The following is a 21,760-nucleotide window of genomic DNA, read 5'->3' on the forward strand; positions in this document are numbered from 1 at the left end:
AATGCTGAGAGACTTTGGAATATTCAGCCTGATAAGAGGAGGTTGAGAAGGGACATGATTGCTGTCTTTAAATATCTGAAAGGCTGTCACTTGACAGAGGGCAGGAAGCAGTTCCTGTTGACAGCAGAGGATAGGACCCTCAGTAATGGGTTTAAACTACATGCAGAATGGTATTGGTTAGATATTAGGAAAAAAACTGTTTCACAGAATCGTTCAGCAGTGGAATCGGCTGCCAAAGTAGGGAGTGAGCTCTCCTCAGGCAGTGGCTGGACAGATATCATGGATGCTTTAGGAAGAGCTTGTACTAAGCAGGGGATTGGATTATATGACCTGTATGGCCCCTTCCAACTCTATGAGTCTGTACATAAAGCCAAGTACTCAAAAGGAGAAACTGAGGAGCACTTAAAACAGAATGAAATCAATCTGACTTAAGTGCACTTTAGAGTTGATACAAACAGCAACAGAGAAAGTTTAATGGAGTGTCAGCATCACCATTTTTGAAAAGGCTGGGTCCCTATCTAAAGTGCTCTCCTACTCTCAAAGTGCACTATTCCCCTCTTCAGAGCACACTGCTCCCCAACCCACTGCAGATAGAGGTCACTGTGGAACTAGGTTGTGTGTAGCACACAACAACAGCAGTGATATTGGTAGAAATCACCACAGACACACCAAATCCCATGGCTGTACCCAGGTTCTCACCACCGGAAATCTTAAGCAAAGCAAATCCTGGGTAACAAGGGAGCATCCCCCCCCCCCATCGAATCATACTGCAAGCCCATACCTTTGTGAGATATGGGTGTGGTATTCATTAGCAGAGAATAGTTTGTATCCAAGCCTTGCCTACAGGGGAATACTTACATTATAACATGAAGCTTTAAAGAGTGGATGAACCCATAACTGTTTTAGATTAGATGATAACATGACCTATCATGCTGGTTTTGTGGAAAACAGCTGTAGGGGCATAAGCTTTGGCAGCATCTCAAGGTAGTAACCAGAAATGAAAGGTGATTCGCTAAGCTTCATGCTTGTTTCCCACCAGAAATTCCTTATCAAATCCTGCAGTGTTAGTTGCTAGGGATACAGTATGCCTAATTGGGGCATCCAGAAAAGTTAAATTCTCCATGCATTAGCAGTCCATATGGCAAAAACCTCAAGGTGGAATCTATGCTGCCAGAATTACCAACACTGAGGAATGGGCACAAACTGCATGATGAGCCCAAACTCCTGCTGAATTCTGGCTAGATTGGGGCTCAGGAGGCAATGTTTGACATGCACAGGGTCTTCAAATAAATCTGAGATTTGGACGCAGCTTGGGGACATTCAGAAAATGAAACCCACTCAGCAATGTAGAGCAAAAATGCTAGAATGCTGGAGGCAGTGTTTTCCAGCTTTGGAAACACAAAGAGACCCACCGAAGCATGACAGGCCTGCCATCAACAGAATCTCAACAGAAACTCAAATCCTTACAAGTGTAGGACAAGAATACACTCTCTTTGTTAGCATTATGGTTTTGGAAAGAGAGGGTGTGCTTTGCTGCTGGGTGTGTGTATGTGGGATTGCTTAGCTAGCAGAGGCCAGGGGGCTTTGTTTTGCCCTGGGTTCCTCTGTGTTGTGATCTGGTTTTTGTTTGTTTGCTGTGAAGGGTAGAAAAATCAGGATTGCATTCCTCTCATTTGAAGTAGCATATTTGTTTACCAAGATTTTCTTGCTGCCTGCTTCCTTGGTGGTCTCCCTTCCTTTTTCTTTTCATTTTATTTCATCCCTTTGGGTTACAATAAGATGAGGGATTGCTCTTTGGGCATTTTTTATGTTGGCTGTTGGGGGGGGAGGGGGTTCAACCACAAGCCGGAACCTGGCTGGGGGCCAGGATACATAGGTGGTGAAAGAGGAGGCCTGGGAGCCTTCCATTAGTTCTGCTGCATGGAGTCCTGAGCCAACCCTTTCTTCTAACACCACATGCGAGAACATGGGCTTTCCAATCAAAGATCACTACAAGAGGACAGTAAGGTATGAATAGTCAGCCCAAACCCTCCTGGGAATTTGATATTGATGTTCAATCCATCCAGAGCTGCCCATTCCAGTTGCAATCTGTTTTCTTGAGAGAGCCCACCTCCTCTAGGGTGCTACTAAATTCAAATCTAGCTGGAGACTTGTAGGACAACCAAAGATCATTACTCAATCAAAAAACTAAACAGATCCAGGGGGGATTTCACAGTGTAATTCAATAAACTGATATGATGGGACAACCAATAAGCAATAAGGACTATGGAAATTTGACAAAGTACAAATCTGGAACAAAACTGAAATAAAGCACAATTATTAACACTGCACATTAAACATTAATAATATGATAATACAGTGGTTTCCAATGTGAGTAGGCTGTGGGACTACTGGGGGAGAGGTGCTAAGAGGTATGGTGGCAGCAGAAGGGCACCGTAGGTAGGTCTCTAACTGAATTGCTTACTTCTTTACAATTGGCCCGGTAGTGTCAAATGTCTTTACCATTCCCTGTGTCATTCATCACCAACAGGCACCCAGTAGCTTTAGAAACAGCTCCTCTTCCAGAAAGATTCTCCATAGGGAATAATGGAGCCAAATATATCCCATTGTTTCAAAACAACAACAACAACAACTCAGATCCAAACACCAAACTGTTATTTCGATTCTGGGATACTGATAATACTGAATGTTTTTGGCTCCCTGATATCTGGAGCTGAAAAAAACCGTATTTTTTTTTTAGCTGTACATGCCTAATAGGCATCAAAGGTTTTAGTCACCAGCGTTCACAAATTCCAGGGTCCCCTCCGCATCCACACTGGCAATTGGGTCACAATGGTCCATAAATAGACCAGATGATGCATTATACATTCCCCTCAACTGATCTAAGTTAAACCCAGTATTCAGTTCAGTGTGTACTTGTAATATTTTATCAGCAAAAATCTTTGCAAAAGTATCATCCCTAATTTTTTGTTCCTGAGTTGATAAAGGCTCAGATTTAGAAGTTAGTAGAGGAGAAGATTCCTTCAACAATCAGATTGGTAAGAATTAATTTATGAAATGTTAGCAGAGAAATAACTTTTCCTGTCACTGTTGCATCATAGGTGATCTTACCTTTCAGCATTCTCCTTTGTGAGATTCACAGCAGCTTCTAATTTGTCTATAGCAACTACCCGGCTCTGAAAAAGACAAGTAGCACTATATAAATGCATATGTACACATTTTTGAGCAGGTTATAACTGGACACTGGTGCCAAGAGAAGAAGAAGAAGAAGAAGAAGAGTTGGTTCTTATATGCCGCTTTTCCCTACCCGAAGGAGGCTCAAAGCGGCTTACAGTCGCCTTCCCATTCATCTCCCACCTGAGCAACTGAAGTAAACATCAATAGTGCACTGGAAAAGAAATCTAACTTTCAACAATTGTAATCTTGTAAAAAAATCATATACTTCTTTCCAGGAAGAATTGTTATCTTGCAACATTTTCATTGTGGTTTGACACATCTCCCCTCACATTATATGGGGTTTGTTACATTTTCTGACCTGCTAATAATATTATAAATACTCAAGAGCATATAGAAAATTAACGACTACCATAGCCTGTGCTGTAAAAAAATCTGTAGGGAGCTCATGTGTGGAAGCTCATTAAAAAAAAATACATAAGTAGTTAAACAAAATCAGGAGCCCACAGTGGCACCTGAGAGACTAACATATTTTATTCTGGTACAAATCCTTATAAATCAGAGATCCCAAAAGCTGATGTTTGCATAAAAGCCTTTCAGTTTTGGCTCCAGCAGATACATTCACTTGCAACACCTCTTTTCACAGGACATCATTTGATCTTCAATAGTGACTTGTTTCTGCTGAATTTTATTATTTTCCAAATGTCAGACCTCAAGTGGAATCGTTATTGCTAATAGACAAGGGTGACATGTCTTTGGATATTTTAATCTATAAAATGGGACCAGCCCCAGCTCCAGTTTATAATTCTGTAAACCTGAGACAACCTCCAGGTTGGCAGAAAAATCCAAATTGTTTTAAAAAGGAATTCAAATGGAGTAACCAGAGGCACCAGTGAAATCCATATATGTAAAAAAAAAAAAGAAACCCCCGTGGCACCATAAAGGATTGCCATAGCAACCCCACATACTAGGTGGAAATACATGGCAATGGCCAGTAGGAGCATGTGAGAAGAGGAGGCTAAATTTGGCTTTGGTTTGGTTCCCCTACTTGCCTCTTATCTTTCCTCACAAATATTATGTGTTGATGAGGACTGAAGTACACAATAGGAGGGGGGAAAGACCAAATGAACCAGTGGGGGGGGGGAGGAATTGAAGCCCGAACTGGTGGGGAAGGGAGAGGGAATTCTTCCCTCATAAGTCATCCTCAAGTAGTCATGAAAATAATTATTCTTACTATTTATACAGCCTATTTACAGTGTGCAAAGATATTTATATACATTATCCATACACAATCTTGTAGTACTAGGGGCAAAGCCCGTTGTCTCCAAGAATACAACGGGCGCTAGAGCTTGGCAGTGGGAAGAGGAAGGGGAGGAGTTGTCCGGTCTGTAAGGGCATGGGGTTGTCATGTGTGTTGTGTGGGAGGTTGTGGTGGCATGGTGGCAAATGAGGCCATGGGTGTGGAGATATGGGTGTCAAGAACCTGTGGTGTGGAGTGTTCGTTGAGTGTGGGAGAGGACAGACCTTTGGGAATTGTGGCATAGTGGTTACAGATGAGCTTTCCAGAGCCATGTCCTCAGATATGTGAAGGGAAAATCAGACTGGAGACTCTTCTTAGGGGAAGATTACATGGCAACCAATCCCCCCCATTTCTGCGTCATTTCCCTTCTTGTGTGAATTAGGCCACATTCACTGAAATGCCCCTCTGCCCTAATACACATGGGGTAGTCACAATACACAGGTGTCCACCCTGTTCCTTCTGTCTCCCATATTTTCACTGTTGGTAAAATGTTATGTGCCCACATGTTTCTTTCATGGTTGCTCCTTAGAAGAACGGATTTTTGTACCCTATTGCTTACTACTCAAAGGAGTCTCAAAGCGGTTTACAAACACCTTTTCCATTTGTCTCTCCACAATAGTCAACCTGTGAGGTATGTAGGGTTGTGAGAGATCTGAGAGAACTGGGAATGGGCCGCAGTGACCCAGCAGGCCTCAGGTGTCTCAAAGCATTTTCCAATCGTCTTCCCCTTCTCTCCCCATAGCAGACTCCCCATGAGGGAGGTGGGGTAGCGAGCCTCACAGGGAAGCTGGCAACCCTAAGAGGAAGACTGTCTGTGCACAGCAGTCTTGACCTTAGTAAGGTTTTTAATACTGTTTTTTTTATTTGCTAGGCCAAGGTTATTTGCCAGTTACTATTTCAGTGACGATGTATCTCCAGACATTTACTTGTTCTCTATTTAGTTTCAGGCTGTAAATATTTGTTTAGATCTTCCTGCACTTTCCAGACTCACAGGACTGATGCTGGTCTGCCTGTCTGCGCCCCAGAATACAAACAGTTGCTGATAAGGGCTGGCCATAATCCATAGGCTAGGAGGGACACTCCTGCACCACTCCCTACCAACTGCAGGCAAAAATGGCTCCTTTGAAGGCTGGACTCTGAGGCATTGTACAATTTTGAAGTCCCACCTCCAAACCTCCAGGAATATTTCCAACCCAGGGGTAGCCAACCTACATGTGTGGCCTGGAGAGCTCCTGGAATTACAGCTCACCTGCAGAGTATAAAGATCAGCTCCCCAGGCAGAAAGGGCTACTTTGGACAGGGTTGTGGTAGAGAAGAAACATTTAAGGCTTCCCACACAGGTTGTTGTTGAATTGAAAGACTTGAGGCCTACTGCACAGGGTTGTTGTGCAGATGAAACAGGAGACAAAAGAGCCAGCTTCCTCTGCAGAATAACGCTGTGCAGTGGCCTCAAATCTGCAGAGAGTTGCAAAGAAGAAAGACACATGGCTTGGCTGTGTCTAACCCCCGGCCAGAGCAGTATTTTAAGTGAGAAGGGGCTTTTCTGTAGCCTCCCTGTCAGGCAACTGTTAGGCAGAAGGGGAAAGTCCCCCCCCTCAAAAGGAAGGCCCTCAGTCTCCCCTGCGTTGCTCTTGGAAAGGCCTCCTCCCCTCAGTCAGGGCCTGTCAGAGGTTCCCTCGCAGCAGGCCTGAAGGGGGGAGGGGGAGCACTCTGCAGCCTCCTGGCCGCTCTGTCAGGGTTCTGAGGCCATTTGCAGTTGGACATGACAGTCAGGACAGCCTTGGGGCGAAAAGGGCTGGCACAGCCTGGCCAAGTCTCTGTTCTCATCCCCCTTGGCAGCCTTACTGACCTCCTCTCCCTTTGGTGGTCAGGAGCAGACTGGCAGCCAGACTGGGCTGGGTGAATGGAATTTTGGTCTGTCCTGGTGAGGGGCCATTAGGAAGGCACTTTGCGCGCCTCCCCATTGGCTGCTTGGCCCTGGATGGACACTCGGAGGGCCCAATCAGGAGCCGCTTCGCGGCTCCTGATTGGGCCCTCTGAGTTTTTATCCTGGACAGGGCCCGCCCTAACTCCTCCCCAGGTGGCCTTACTCTTTTATTTAATAGGACCCTGGCCTATTTAAAGATATCAGTATTATAATCTCTATATTGCAGATGAAGGACTGAGGTAGGAATATATTAATTTGTCTAAGACATTTGTGGGGAGGTGAAATTTTGGCTTATGGTTTTACGCTCTTAACCATTATCATATAATATCTCTACTTAATGAGGTTATACACTATAGGCATTACATTATGATGCACATGACACGGTTTGCCCCTTATATGAGCAGAGTCGGGATGACAGCTTTGTTGCTTTGCTGGGAAACAAGCCTTCTGTAAGTAAATCTATGACCTTGCAATTTCTGCTCTCTGACAAAGACCCAGAGGTAACCATTTTAGTTGCCAGAGTTTTAACTAAGATGCTTTTATAATATGCTGCCTAACTTGTATTTTATCTTTTATAGTTTATTTAATCATTTTAAGATCTGTTTGGTTATGTAACCCCATGGCCTATTTTATTATTTTGTTGAAATTTTAAGCCCTATTTTTATATGTCTTATACATATTTTATGCCAATAAAAGGTTACTGACTGACTGACATTATGATGCACATGACACGGTTTGATAGGGGAAAATCTATATTACAGTAACCAAGGTGTGTCTGCAAAGATGAGTTCTTAAAAGATCAACATACTTTGTAGGCCAGCTTGTTCCTGCTTTGGGCATGGAGTCAACAGATTCCCAGGGCACAAATCCCTAGAAAACTTGTGTGGTAGTTTTTAACAGAGATTATGAAATGCTCAACGTATTATCCCAATATCACCTTTAACTTTCCTCATATGATCCCTAGTGTATAATGCTTACCCAATCCTGATGCACCACAGGATAAAGGATGAAGAAATCACAATGAAAATACCAAAGTAGACTAATTGCATCATCAAATCACAACAAATTAAATAACAGCATTGGACTCTGAAGATGCATCCTAGCAGTGGTGCAATCTGAGCATGTAGAAACTATAACAACTACCCAACTTTTTCTGTAGTGAATCATAACTCCAAAACGGATGGCCACTTTATTGCAGGTGCATAGTGATGCAAGAAGGAACAGAGTGAGCTGGGAGAGGAGACTCTGGGAGGCTGCGTTGCAAGTGTAGTTTTTCTACATAATTTAGAAAAAGGCCATGAAATACAGTCTGTTGCACAGTAATGTTATAACGGATTGTTGTTGTTGTTAGTCGTGTCTGACCCATCGCGACCCCATGGACAATGATCCTCCAGGCCTTCCTGTCTTTTACCATTCCCTGGAGTCCATTTAAGATTGCACCTACTGCTTCAATGACTCCATCCAGCCACCTCATTCTCTGTCGTCCCCTTCTTTTCCCCTCAATCGCTCCCAGCATTAGGCTCTTCTCCAGGGAGCCTTTCCTTCTCATGAGGTGGCCAAAGTATTTGAGTTTCATCTTCAGGATCTGGCCTTCTAAGGAGCAGGCAGGGCTGATCTCCTGTAGCACTGACCGGTTTGTTCGCCTTGCAGTCCAAGGGACTCGTAAGAGTCTTCTCCAGCACCAGAGTTCAAAATCCTCAATTCTTTGCCACTCAGCCTTCCTTATGGTCCAACTTTCACAGCCATACATTGCAACTGGGAATACCATAGCCTTGACTAAACGCACTTTTGTTGGCAGGGTGATGTCTCTGCTTTTTAGGATGCTGTCTAGATTTGCCATAACTTTCCTCCCCAGGTGCAAGCATCTTTTAATTTCTTTGCTACAGTCCCCATCTACAGTGATCTTGGAGCCCAGGAAAATAAAATCTGTCACTATCTCCATTTCTTCCCCATCTATTTGCCAGGAATTGAGAGGGCCGGATGTCATGATCTTCGTTTTCTTGTTGAGTTTCAAGCCAACTTTTGTACCCTCTTCCTTCACCCGCATCAAAAGGCTCTTTAGTTTCTCTTCACTTTCTGCCATTAGAGTGGTATCATCTGCATATCTGAGGTTGTTGATATTTCTCCCTGCAATCTTGATCCCAATTTGTGACTCTTCTAATCCCACCTTTCTCATGATGTGCTCCGCATACAAGTTAAATAGGCAAGGCGACAGTATACATCCTTGTCGAACTCCTTTCTCAATTCTGAACCAGTGATTCCATGCCCGGTTCTCACTGTTGCTTCTTGACTTGCATATAGGTTTCTCAAGAGACAATTAAGATGCTCTGGTATTCCCAGCTCTTTAAGAACTTGCCACAATTTGTTGTGCTCCACACAATCAAAGGCTTTAGCATAGTCAATGAAGCAGAAGTAGATGTTCTTCTGGAACTCTCTAGCTTTATCCATGATCCAGCGTATGTTGGCAATTTGATCTCTAGTTCCTCTTTGAAATCCTGCCTGTACTTCTGGAAGTTCTCAGTCCACATATTGCTGGAGCCTAGCTTGTAGGATTTTGAGCATAACTTTGCTAGCATGAGAAATGAGTGCAATGGTGCGGTAGTTTGAACATTCTTTGGCATTGCCCTTCTTTGGGATTGGAATGTAAACTGACCTTTTCCAGTCCTTTTCCAATCCCATTGTTGAATTTTCCAAATTTGCTGGCATATTGAGTGTAGCACTTTTACTGCATCATCTTTTAAGATTTTGAATAGTTCAATTGGAATGCTGTCACCACCACTAGCTTTATTGTTGCTCAGACTTCCTAAGTCCCCTTTGACTTCACATTCCAGGATGTCTGGCTCCAGGTCAGTAACTACCCCATCGTGGTTATGCTGCCCTAGCTGGCTGCACCCGGTAGCAGCTGCCTCGGTTAGGTCTGGGCGGCCAGCCCAGATGGAGATAAAGTTCAGTCCAAGTCACTGGGAGTTAATAAGGACAACGTAGAGCAAGGCAAAGAGTAGTCAAACAGTCCAAAGGTCTGAGTCCAGAAAATCCGAGAGTCAACCAAGCCAAAGCACTTTACCAAAAGCCGTCATCAGGTCCGAAGCCAGGGGGTCAAAGAGTAAGCAGCAGGTTGCGATAGCAGAGCCGGTCCAGGGGGTAGTCGCATAAATTGCTTCTACACTGGCTAGCTGTTTCTGTCTCCCTAAATGCAGCCCATCTAATGAGCTGCACTTGCAGGGTGACTCAGCCCTCCTCTCCCTGCGTGAGTCCAGCTGAACCCCATCGCTTCTGAAAGCTCGCCTGCAATTTCCGGCTCCTTCTGCGTTCTGTCAGCCCCACCCTTTGGCTTCGTCTGAGACGTACAGCCACTTCCTCTGAATCTGAGTCTGAGTTAGACTCCTGTTGAGGTCTGTTATCTGCCAGCTGCCGGGAACATCCCTCCCCCGGGTCCATCTCATCACTCAGATCTGGCTGGGCTGTTGCCCCTGGTTGCTCCAGCAACCCCGGGGAGCCGGGAGGCAGCAGCGGGGGTGTGACAGTGGTTATCATTATTTGTTTAGAACAATAGCTGTCTTTCCACCCATCTTGGGGCCCCAAAGTGTAAAACAATCAAAATATTAAAACAGCACTTAAATTCCAGATTCTATAAAAAGTTAAAACAAAGAAAACACACAAACTTAAACACAAACATGTAAACATGAAGGAATATAAACTTATTTAGCAGTCTTGTATTTTATGTTGGGGAGTGGGAATGTCAGGTTGAGTTACAGCACAAATGGGTTTTGAAAAGTACAGTTAGGTTTAGAAGTCAGTTGCACTTCAACAAACTTGAGAATCTCTGACATATTCTCTTTACAGAAAGCCACGTCAACATCATACAGAGTATTTCCCAACCCAATAGGATCTACCTATTGCAATTCTACCAACATCCTGCTGAGTTAGTCATCACTTTGAAGTTAAAATCAAGTTATTAATTACAAATTCACATGTGAAAAGCAAATATACTATTTGATCTTTTCTATCAGGCCTCACATCACAAATTCTTAGAAGTAGTAGCTCATTTTCTAGTGCAGTTATCTCTATTTTCAGACACATAATAGCTTCACTAACTTGGCTCACCTGGGGCAGCTTTCTCAGGAGACTTAATGCAATGGCTCCTGATCCACAGCCAATCTCCAAAATCACAGGTCCAATAGAATCCTTGAAATATTCTGAAGACAATTTCTTCTTGTACTTATCATTCACAACAAGGGAAACTAGTTCCTAGGAGGGAAGACAAGTTCTGTGATAGGTAAATATGATATGAGCTCCATGCTAGAACACTCAGAAGGTGGCTTACTTTTAATGGCTTACAATCTAGAACAAGGTACTGCACATACCAAACAGGACATGAATAAATTTACTTTAATCAAGAACCCTAATAAGAGAACTATGTAAATATTCCCAAAGAAAGGATTCTATGGATCTTGATGGGAGGGAAAAGCCCTTGTAAAATCTCTGACTTTGTCTGATCAGGTTCCAGAAAATACAAAAGATTTTGGATAAAACAAAACAAAAACTAGTAGCAATGAGTTATTCCTTACCAGCAGTCCAGGATTAACCATTAAGCAAAAAAAGCATGTGCTTGGGGGGAGGGGGTGGACCCCAGAAGGCTTTTTTTTTTTTTTTGCTTATATTGCTTACTGCTATTTAGTGTTAATTTTTTTAAAGTTTATATTTAATATATAGTTGGGATCTGGCCTGGACGTAAGATGAATGTTTACTCTCTTATTTCACCTTCAGCACTTATTGAATTTTTTCAATAATTTTATTGAAGTTTTACAAAGAAGAAAATGAAGGATCAGAAAAGGAAAAAAAAGAAAAACAGCATTAAAAAGTTCAAGATAAAATAGGAAATCAGTTAGATTTTCTAATTTCTCAGTCACAGAAACCAATAACACTTATTTCAAATTTCTACAAGAAAGTTGATTATTATTACAAGTTGTTGGGAAAAAAACTTTCCATTTTCTTTTTACATTTCTAACTTTACTGTTATTGTCAACTTCAATTTTAAAAGTTTCTTTCCCCTCATATTGTAAAATCACAAGTCATCAACCCCTTTTTTCCCCACTTTCTTGGAAAAAGTCAACTCATAATGGATGAAGTTATCGTCTTTTCTGTAACCAAGGAAGTAAGCTCAGCCATTTCTGCAAGTCCACAATTTTCAATAATTTTTGCTGAAAGAATTCTTGAAATTTTCCACTTTTGATCATAAAATAGTCTCGCTCCTGGTTTTGTATCATATACAAAAACATGAACATTTTCAATTTGTCTGTAAGTCCCAAGACAGAGGCTACTGGTCTCATCTGTAATTCAATCATTAAAATCTTATGCATTAGTATCAGTACCCAATTTTCTTTGGCTTTTTTGCAAGTCCACCACATATGATAAGAAGTCCCTCTGTGTTGCTCAGATTTTCAGCATTGTTTCAAGATATTTTTAATATATCTTACCCAATTTTTCTGGAGTCATATACCACGATACATCATTTTATAAAAATTCTTTTTCAATTACAACTTAAAATAAATTTAAGACCTTTCAATCACATTCTTTCCCATTGTTCTTAACTGCCCACTTTGAACTGTTACTCCTAACTGGCTCTCTCAATTGAAAAATTCTGTATAAATTCCCTGTCATGCAAGGGTCTCAGACCAGGTTACATTCACAATTTACTGTTCATCACAGAAATCACTGAGCATTTCTGCATTAACTAAATGCTCACAGAACAGGTCAGTAGACAGTGGCACTGAGAAAAGAAAGATAAGTTAAAATAGACTCCCTATTATTATTATTAGATTTATTTCCCGCCTCTCCCGACAGGCTGGAGGCAGGTCACAACAACTAATCCCATTAAAATTCCCATTAAAACATCAATCTACTAACATGGCGGCTAAAAATCCCATCCATCCCCCAATTATTAAAGAGGTGAAGAGGAAAGGATAGGGGAGTAGCGTACACTCCAACTCCTAGGGGGGGAGCGATGTCCCTGATTCGCTGACCCCAGCCTCAACCATAGACCTGGTGGAAGAGCTCCGTTTTACAGGCCCTGCGGAAAGCTGACAAATCCCACAGGGCCCACAGATCACCCGGGAGCTCATTCCACCAGGTAGGGGCCAGGACTGAAAAAGCCCTGGCCCTGGTCGAGGCTAGGCGCGCTTCCTTCAGGCCGGGGATGACCAACAGGTTCTCACCCGCAGAGCGTAAGGCCCTGAGGGGGGCATAGAGCGGTAGGCGGTCCCTCAGGTATGCGGGTCCCAACCCGCGTATGGCCTTGAAGGTTAAAACCAAAACCTTGAACCGGATCCGGGCAGCAATTGGCAGCCAATGCAGCTACCTCAGCACCGGCTGGATGTGGGCCCTCCAAGATGTTCCAGTGAGGACCCTCGCAGCTGCATTTTGCACCAGCTGTAGTTTCCGGGTCAGGGACAAGGGTAGGCCTGCGTAGAGCGAGTTACAGAAATCTATTCTGGAGGTGACTGTCGCATGGATCACTGTGGCCAAGTGGTCAGGGGACAGGTAGGGCGCTAGTAGCCGGGCCTGGCGAAGGTAGAAAAATGCCTGTCCCGCTACTCTCTTGACCTGAGCCTCCATAGGGAGCCATCAATGGTCACGCTCAAATTCCTAGCTTGGGGCATGATGGTAAGTTGCACCCCTGCTAGGGTGGGTAAACGTGCTGCCTGTTCCCGCCCCCTTCCCCCCAGCCACAGGACCTCCGTCTTGGAGGGGTTGAGTTTCAGGCGACTCTGCTCGAACCATTCAGACACTGCTTCCAAACATCTGGCAAATGGTTCTGGGGGGGAGTTCGGGTGACCATCCATTAGGAGATAGAGCTGGGTGTCATCAGCGTACTGATGGCAACCCAGCCCAAAGCTCCGTACCAGCTGGGCCAGAGGGCGCATAAAGATGTTAAACAATGTGGGGGAGAGGACCGCACCCTGAGGGACCCCACAAGGGAGTCTATAGGGCCGCGAGAGCTCTTCCCCCACAGCAACCCTCTGGGACCGGTTCTGGAGGAAGGAGCGTATCCAGCACAAGGCTGTGCCCCCTATCCCCGTACCAGCCAGGCGATGGACCAACAGTTCATGGTCCACGATGTCAAAGGCCGCCGATAGGTCTAAAAGGACCAACACGGCTGACCCGCCTCTATCCAACTGGTGACAGAGGTCATCCAGCAGGGCGACCAAAACCGTCTCCACCCTGTGGCCAGGGCGGAAGCCAGACTGATATGGATCGAGTGCTATAAGGTTCACTGTGGAGGGAGGGGGTCAGTTCTGGAAAAACACAAGGCTACTATGCCAGAAAGTGCTGTCCATGGACTTTCCATCTTTGAAGTTGAAAGCTATGTTTATAAAATTAGAATTTCCAAAATACTGATATTAGGAAGATGAATTGCTACCATGAGTCTCTGTTTCTAAATGAAGGGGTATCTACAAATATTCACCAAACGTTACACAACAGTTTTGTTTATATTTAAGGCTTCTGCTAAACCTTTTATTGTGAAGACATATGTTTGAAAAACACATCAAAGGATTAAATGAGTATTTGTAAGTATGGAAGCATGAGATGATATGCCACTTCAGCAATTATTAATGATCTTGGTGGCAGCACTGTACGGAAATTGCAGGAAAGGCAATTCATATCAGAGGCTATAACAGCAAAGAATCCTGTTTGCCTGTCCACCTGCTCTTCTTAAAACTGAGCAACTGGAAAGTGGAACAGAGTAGCACAGGCTACAGAAGCCTGGAGGGAAACTTATCTATCCCTTCCACTTATTCCCTATCATAAATGTATTTGTCGCATTACGTCCAGTTGCTGTGGAAACAGTACGGATGTTGCAAACAGGTAAAAAATATTAATAGATGGGGCACAGGAGGGCTCATTTCAAAATATTTATGTAGGAGTAATGGTTAATTGGATTTACAAGGGGGAAAAACAAGGATTATGCTAAATGTTAGCACAGTTTAAGGACTTGTGCCAATGACTGTGTATGCACTGGAGGTTTCCTGCCAGGCTGCAGGCTGGAGCTTCAGTTGTGGCAGGTAGCCTCACCTCTTCCTGCACCCACATGGAGGAGCGTTTGGCCTGGTGCACCTCATCCGCCCTCGATTTGTGCCCTCGCATGGGAGCTGGGGCAGTGAAATTCCCATTATTTACCCAAGTTGGTCATTGTCACAAATATAGAACCATCAAACCTTTATTCCTTCTGATGTATAACCAATCTCTGATTCTGTTCCATATATGTAACTCACATGAAGGAGCAATTTATATTTTCTTTTTAAATGTGGGATTTGTTCTAGTAAAATCACCCCAGCAGGGAAGTATTCCAAGTTAACATGCTATCATGTCTCTGACATGATAGTATAGTTGGCAAATTTAACAAGGAAACAGTTTCAAATAGAAAGGTTTAGCTACACGTAAATTAATTCACAGAATCAACTTTTATAAGGACTTTTCACCCTCTCATTCTGCCTTGCCAATTCTGCTCCTCAACCAACTGCTACAGAAGAAATAAGGACTCATGAAGGCGTTCCAGCACCTTCTCTGAAATCCATAGAAGAGTTGATTTTATATGTTTCACCAGCCTAAAGAGTCCCAAAGTGGATTACATACACCTTTCCCTTCTTCTCCCCACAACAGACACCCAGTGAGGTAGGTTGAGAGAATGCTAACAGAAGTTCTTTGCAAGAAGAACTATAAGAGAACTATGATGACTAGCCCAAGGTCACCCTGGGTGGTGTAGTCAAAAGTGGGGGTACAAAAGCCAACTTCTCTTCTGGCTGAATGCTAAGGAACAGGGAATCAAATCCGGTTCTTCATATAAGAGTCTGCCATTCTTAACTACCATACCATGCTGGCTCTCTACAAAATGGAGCAATAACAGAGCTACAAAGGCTCAGTGTGGGCATAGTGGAACTGTAAGACTATGACGTTAATAGAGAAGTCTCATTTCGAAACATACAGCTACCGAAAGGAAATGCTGACAATGCTTTGTCAGAAGCTGCCTCTGCCACTTCAAGTAACCTTTTCATCTGCTGCTGCATTGCAGAGGAATCCAATAATTCACAAAGAGAACACATGATCTATAGCTCAGGTACAGAATAGTGGTTCATGGATTATATAGCTTGTGTCCCAATTGAGAGCTGTGAGGTATGGCATCGTTCAGGAAGGTGCAGTTTTGGCAAGTAGTTAGGTAACCAAGCTTCTCTTGGGAGACTTTGTCAAGATTTTTAAAGTCACAGAAATCATATTTCTTTTGAAATATTAGCATAATTAAAAACAGTTATCAAAAACCGTTATAGAGAGAAATGGACTGAGGACAAGAATTAGAGAGCCAGTTTGGTGTAGTGGTTAGGAGTATGGACTTCTAATCTGGCATGCCTGGTTCGATTCTGCATTCCCCCACATGCAGCCAGCTGGGTGACCTTGGGCTCGCCACGGCACTGATAAAAGTGTTCTGACCGAGCAGTGATATCAGGGCTCTCTCAGCCTCACCCACCTCACAGGGTGTCTGTTGTGGGGAGAGGAAAGGGAAGGCAATTGTAAGCTGCTTTGAGCCTCCTTTTGGTAGAGAAAAGCAGCATATAAGAACCAACTCTTCTTCTTGTTGGCATACTGTTCTGAGAAAATCTTCCATGAGACCTAGCTTTCTAGGGTTGCTTGCTCTGATTAGTAGGACTTCCCTAACCTCACCTTTATTTTATTTATTATATATTTATATACCGCCCTCCCCGGAGGCTCAGGGCGGTTTACATAGGAACAAAGAACAATACATAAAACAGTCTATAAACAAGTGAATACCTTACAATACTAATACTAATAGTTGTAACCATATAACAATATAACAGTATAAACAATATAAACAATACAACAGTGCAACATTGCAAACAGGTCCAGAGCATTGGTGGAATTCTGAGGGGGGGCAGGGGGGAGCAGGGGCCCTTCAATCGTTGTTGATTACGTCTGGTCTCAACCAAATGCCTGGCGGAAGAGCTCCTTTTTGCAGGCCCTGTGGAACTGTTTAAGCTCCGTCAGGGCCCTGATCTCCTCTGGGAGCTAGTTCCACCAGGTGGGAGCCAGAACAGAGAATGCGCTGGCCTTAGGGCCAGGGACCCTTAGCTGGTTGGTAGGGGGAGAGCACAGAGCTCTTTTGGGGGCACAGGCGGGGAGGCGATCCCTCAGGTACACTGGACCCTGACCGCGTATGGCCTTGAAGGTAATTACCAGAACCTTTAGTCTGATCTGGAATTCAACTGGCAACCATTGCAGTTGGTGGAGAATGGGCCTCCACGGTGTTGCTGTAAGGATCCTGGCTGCTGCATTTTGAACCAGCTGTAGTTTCCAGGCCAAGGCTAAGGGCAGGCCTGCGTAGAGCAAGTTACAAAAGTCCAGTCTAGAGGTGACCGTCGCATGGATCACTGTGGCTAGGTATTCCGGGGCCAGGTAGGGCACTAGTAGATTGGCTTGGCAGAGATAGTAGAATGCCAGCCGCGCTACCTTTGTGATCTGGGCTTCCATTGTGAGGGAAGCATCCAGAATCACGCCTAGATTCCTGGCGGAGTAAGCCGTAAAGAGCTGCACATCATCCAGGGCAGGCAGACGTGTTTCCTCACATGGGCCCTTCCTACTCAGCCACAGGACCTCCGTCTTTGAAGGATTGAGCTTCAGACGGCATCGATGAGGCGGTGAGCTAGAAGCTCATGATCGACTGTGTCGAATGCTGCTGAGAGGTTTAGTAATATCAGCAGTGCCAACCCACCTCGGTCCAACTGGCGACGGAGGTTGTCCGTCAGGGCGACTAGCGCTGTGTCTACCCCACGGCCAGGCCGGAAACCTGACTGGGATGGGTCTAGGACTGAAGATTCTTCAAGGTAATTTGTCAGTTGGTTTGCGACCTTAATATAACTGAAGCCCCCTCCTGGTGGAATGAGTTCCCTGAAGAGATCAGAGTCCTACCTGAGTTACCACAGTTCCATAGGGCCTGCAAAATGGAGCTCTTCCGCCAGGCATTTGTTGGGGTCAACTAAATCAACAACTCCTGCTGGGCCCCCCAGAAACTCCTCCCCATGAACAGCTCCCAAACATATATCAACCTATGGAACCATTGTTGACAACGTTATCACCACTGACGTTGGAATTTTTGTATTGAAATGCTGTTGAAATTGTTGTTATTGATTGCTGAGACTATTGTTACTACAGTATTGTTGAAGTTGTTGAACTGTACTTACCCCTATGTTTAATGCATGGGAGCATGGTATAAGGAAGGAAGGAAGGAAATTGGGCAGCAGTAACTACAGAAATGTGAAGGGCCAGTGGAAAAAAAATGGAAAAATCTGGATTCTCCCCACCCGAATTTTTTCTGACATCTTTTTTCCAAACTGGAAGTTTTACCTGCCTGCCTACATCCCAACTCCCACCTGTTGGCCCTTGAAAGCTGTTAAATGGAAGAAAAACAGAAATGGGTGCCTTAAAATGCCAGCCCTGGATATTCCCAAATGTTCCTGAAATATTTGAGATCCAACTATTGGTATTACAGGAATCCCAAATATAATTCAGATACCAGGCTATATCAGGGGTAGGTGGGGAGACTGATAAAGCTTTCTTGGATATATATGAACTGGCCATATCTGAATACACACCCCAATCTATGACAATATATTATTACTAGCATAGAAGCCCATTGTATCCGTGAATACAATGGGCGTTAGAGGAAAGAAGCCTCATCCAGGGCTGGGAAGGAAAGGGCAGGAGAGGCTGTGGTGGGCCCTCAAAGGGTGGGTGGAGGGTTGGAGTCAGCGGTGGTGCCCTGTTGCTGTACTGGAAGAGTCCCCGGGGTAGCCATTTCCCTCCGCGGCAGCAGCGAGGACTTAGGGATGGAAAACTGGTGCCGGAGATAGGGAGGCTCGTGGGGATGGTCGGGGAGCTCCCTGCCTTCCCCAGGTGGCTTCCCTGTCCCCAGCACCACTGCGCAGTTAGCCGGCGAACCCAGCAGTGAACTCAGCAAGCTACCCATGGAGGGGCGAGGGATGGCTGGAGTTCCCAGTGGGTGCCTGTGCCCCAGCAGGGGAAAAGTCCCCAGTGGGCCACGTTTATTGGTGGCATCGCCATGGGGGGAAAGCAGTGGTGGACCAGGGAGAAGAAGGTTGGGGGGCACCCCGGCTGCATCCCCGGCTCCCCCATGGGTATCCTGGCCCCCGCTGGCTGGTAAGCGGCTGGCAAGCCCTGGGGATGGCTCAGGAACCTCTTCCTTGATGGTGGCGGGTGGGTGGGTGGAATCTCTGGTGCTGGGATGCCGCAGCACATCAAAAAAGCTCAGAGCAGCGGTGCAGAGTGCTGGTACGGACCACGGGCATGTGTCTGGCAGCGCAGAAGAGGTGTGGAAGCGGTGGCATGGGTTGTTGGTGCTCGCAGGGTGGCAGCATGAAGGGTGAGGGAGCATGCAGAGATTGACTTTGTTGGGGTGGTCTCAATTAGAGTTAGGGGCTGCCGGGGCAATGGCAGTCCACAAGGGGAGGCTTTGCAGGTGGGTTTGCCTCAGTGGCCAGGTTGTTTCTAGGTGCGAAGATGTGGGAGTGCAGCGCCACCACCTTTTGGGGGTTGGCCTAATCTGGGTCCACCCAGCTTTGCTGGGCATGCCCTGATTTGCCCGCAGAGCGTGTAAAGCCAGAAACAGAGGCCGGACACAGGAATGAGTAGCCAGACATGCTCTGCCCAGGAGGGCTCTTCACAAATATTACAGCCACTAAGTGGTAAGGATTTACAGACAGTTTTCAGTGCTCCCAGAAATTTCAAGGACCAACATAGAATCCAAAGCAGTTAATCACTGGCAAGCACAATAAAATGTCTTACCTTCACACAGTCTGTTCCCTTCCCCTAGCACTGTTCTTAAACCAGACTCTAAACTTAGAAGACATTGGGCATAAGGAAGAAAGCTCTCATTACACTTAAGCAAAAACCTGTCTTGAGTCAGCTCCTGAGAACTAGGATATGGGTATGTGATGGCAACCAGTTATTTAACAGAGATTGTATCCTCTGTATGCTGACTGGCAGTCATTCTGCATTATAGAATGAAGCTCTATGAAATAATGAGCAAAACAATGCTTCATGAGCCTGGATATTTGCTATAATGAAATGCAGGAAATGGCTGTTGTGGGTTTTCTAGGCTATGTGTCCGCAGTCTTGTAATTTTAGACCCTGACATTTCGCCAGTAACTGTGGCTGGCATCTTCAGAGGTAGGGCACGGCAAGATGGGAATCTCTCCATGCCCAAGTATTTTGGCAACAGCTTGGCACAGAGATTCCCATCTTGCTGTGTCCAGTGCCCCTGCACTGCTCTCAGCAGCTGTTCCAGGTGGGCTCACAGACACTAAAATTACCAGACGACGGCCCCACAGCCTGGAAAACCCAACAGCCAGTTGACTCTGGCCATGAAAGCCTTCAATAATTCATTGGCCCTGAATCTAGCTTATATGAAGTCACACTGAAACCAGTCCCAACTAACTGGGTCAGGGCTATTATGCGAAAATTATCCAAGTGCTGCTATCAAAATTAAGGATGCACTTGTTTACCTAATCCATTACTGAACATAATTTTCACTATACTTCCTGAAGAAATTATATTGCCTAACAGAGTATATTGCAGAAGTCTTTCACTGCTTCTCTCATGGATGGTCTAGCCCTTCTCCTTTTACCATTTGAACCTCATTCGGCTTTTCTTTCTTTTTTTTAAAGCCTGAATTTGAACCACTAGATCCATGCACAGGCACTTAGTGCAGTCCTAAGCAGACTGGTGTATATCTAAGCCTACTGGTTTTAGAAGGATGTAATTCTGTTTTAAGATTTCATTGCTAATTAAGTTCTTTCAGGAACAATGAAGCCTGTTAACAGCTACCTCACAGTCTGCTTTCAACATGGCCACACATATTTACTGGAGTGGAATATATATGGGCGCAAAATCTCAACTTCATGTAATCAGTACTTATTAAACACCCATGGGGGACACAAAGCATATGCTTGGGAAATTAAGAGATTAACAAAGGACAAATGTTAAATTAAATGCTGCAACAAGAGCTCTACTGTGGCTATGTGGCCCATCTAGGATGTAACTGCAGATGACAGAATAGTTCAAACATGTTTTGACCCCCAAGGGTCTTCCTCAGTGGTCAAATTATTGTGTGAAATGCTCTCCCCCAACCACACTCACATTCCTTCACTAGACTTCGACCCTAGTCCATAGAAAATTGCTGATGCAATAACAGCCATATTGCATCAGCCTAGCAGGTAGGCATAAAAACCCCCCTCCCCTTGCAATGACAAAGCTTTTTCTGGCACAGATGGAAATGCACATTTGATGTAGAGTTAGGCAAAAGCTGAGGTATGTGTGGAAATATTCTTTTTGAAATATACAATTAAAAAGTTAAAAATGCCTATAATTTTATTTCCATCTTCTTTACAGAGTGGTGGCCCCAGATAATACATATTTTAGAAGGTGGATTCTAAATCAGATACCTTACAAACACTAGTTAGAGCTACACCTAACAGTAAGTTACCACCATGTTTATTTAAATCAAATATATATAAATAAATATATATATTAAAGTAGACATCCCTTTAAAAATATATGCTCATTCTAACATGTCTTAAACATTTCTTTTTTCAGGATTTTTCTTTGAGAGCCAGTTTGGTATTGTGGTTAGGAGTGTGGACATCTAATCTGGCATGCTGGATTCAATTCTGCACTCCCCCATATGCAACCAGCTGGGTGGCCTTGGGCTCGCCATGGCACTGATAAAACTGTTCTGACCGGGCAGTGATATCAGTGCTTTCTCAGCCTCACCCACCCCACAGGGCGTCTGTTGTGGAGAGAAGGATAAGCCGCTTTGAGGCTCCTTCAGGTAGAGAAAAGTGGCATATAAGAACCAACTCTTCTTCTTTGTTGCTATCCAACAAGCCTTTAGATTTTGATCTTGTACAAAAGAGCATTTCACACAATAATTTGATGACTGAGGAAGACCCCTGGGGGTTGAAATGTGTTTGGTCTATTCTGTCATGTGCAGTTAGATATGTGTTTCCTTTAACTTTGTTTTTAATACATTGTATCAGTGCACTTTGTTTAATAAAGATTTGTAATGAATTTTTAATATTGTTTTGCAGCTCAACTTTTGGGTTCCTGATTGGGTTCAGATTGGGTTCAGATTGGGTTTCGGTTTCCTTTCTTGGTTTTGCATTGCTCTGTAGCCCCTTGATGCAGCTAGTGAAGAATAGCCTTTGCAACAGATTTTGGAAGATGAAGACATCTGTTATTGTGTTGCTCAGTTTTTTTTCCACGTGTCAAACTAA

The 21,760-nt window shown here is 44.4% G+C and overlaps 1 protein-coding gene across 3 annotated transcripts in view; it reads right to left on the reverse strand.

Annotated features, from left to right (window-relative positions):
* Positions 1-21,760, reverse strand: part of HEMK1 (HemK methyltransferase 1, mitochondrial release factors N(5)-glutamine) — a 65,325-nt gene that overhangs the window by 18,238 nt on the left and 25,327 nt on the right. For 2 of the 3 annotated variants that reach the window (XR_013229090.1, XM_077325938.1), the window contains exons 5-6: positions 10,506-10,649; positions 3,112-3,176 (exon numbers count right to left, since the gene is read on the reverse strand). Coding sequence is in view for 2 of the 3 variants with exons in the window: in XM_077325938.1 (XP_077182053.1) it covers positions 3,112-3,176; positions 10,506-10,649 (209 nt within the window). In the remaining variant the exon portion in view is untranslated. The remainder of the gene's footprint in view (positions 1-3,111; positions 3,177-10,505; positions 10,650-21,760) is intronic. The other variant, XM_077325939.1, reaches the window with a different exon arrangement.

This window comes from Paroedura picta, chromosome 3 (genome assembly GCF_049243985.1).
Source record: "Paroedura picta isolate Pp20150507F chromosome 3, Ppicta_v3.0, whole genome shotgun sequence".
Classification (NCBI taxonomy): Eukaryota; Metazoa; Chordata; class Lepidosauria; order Squamata; family Gekkonidae; genus Paroedura; species Paroedura picta.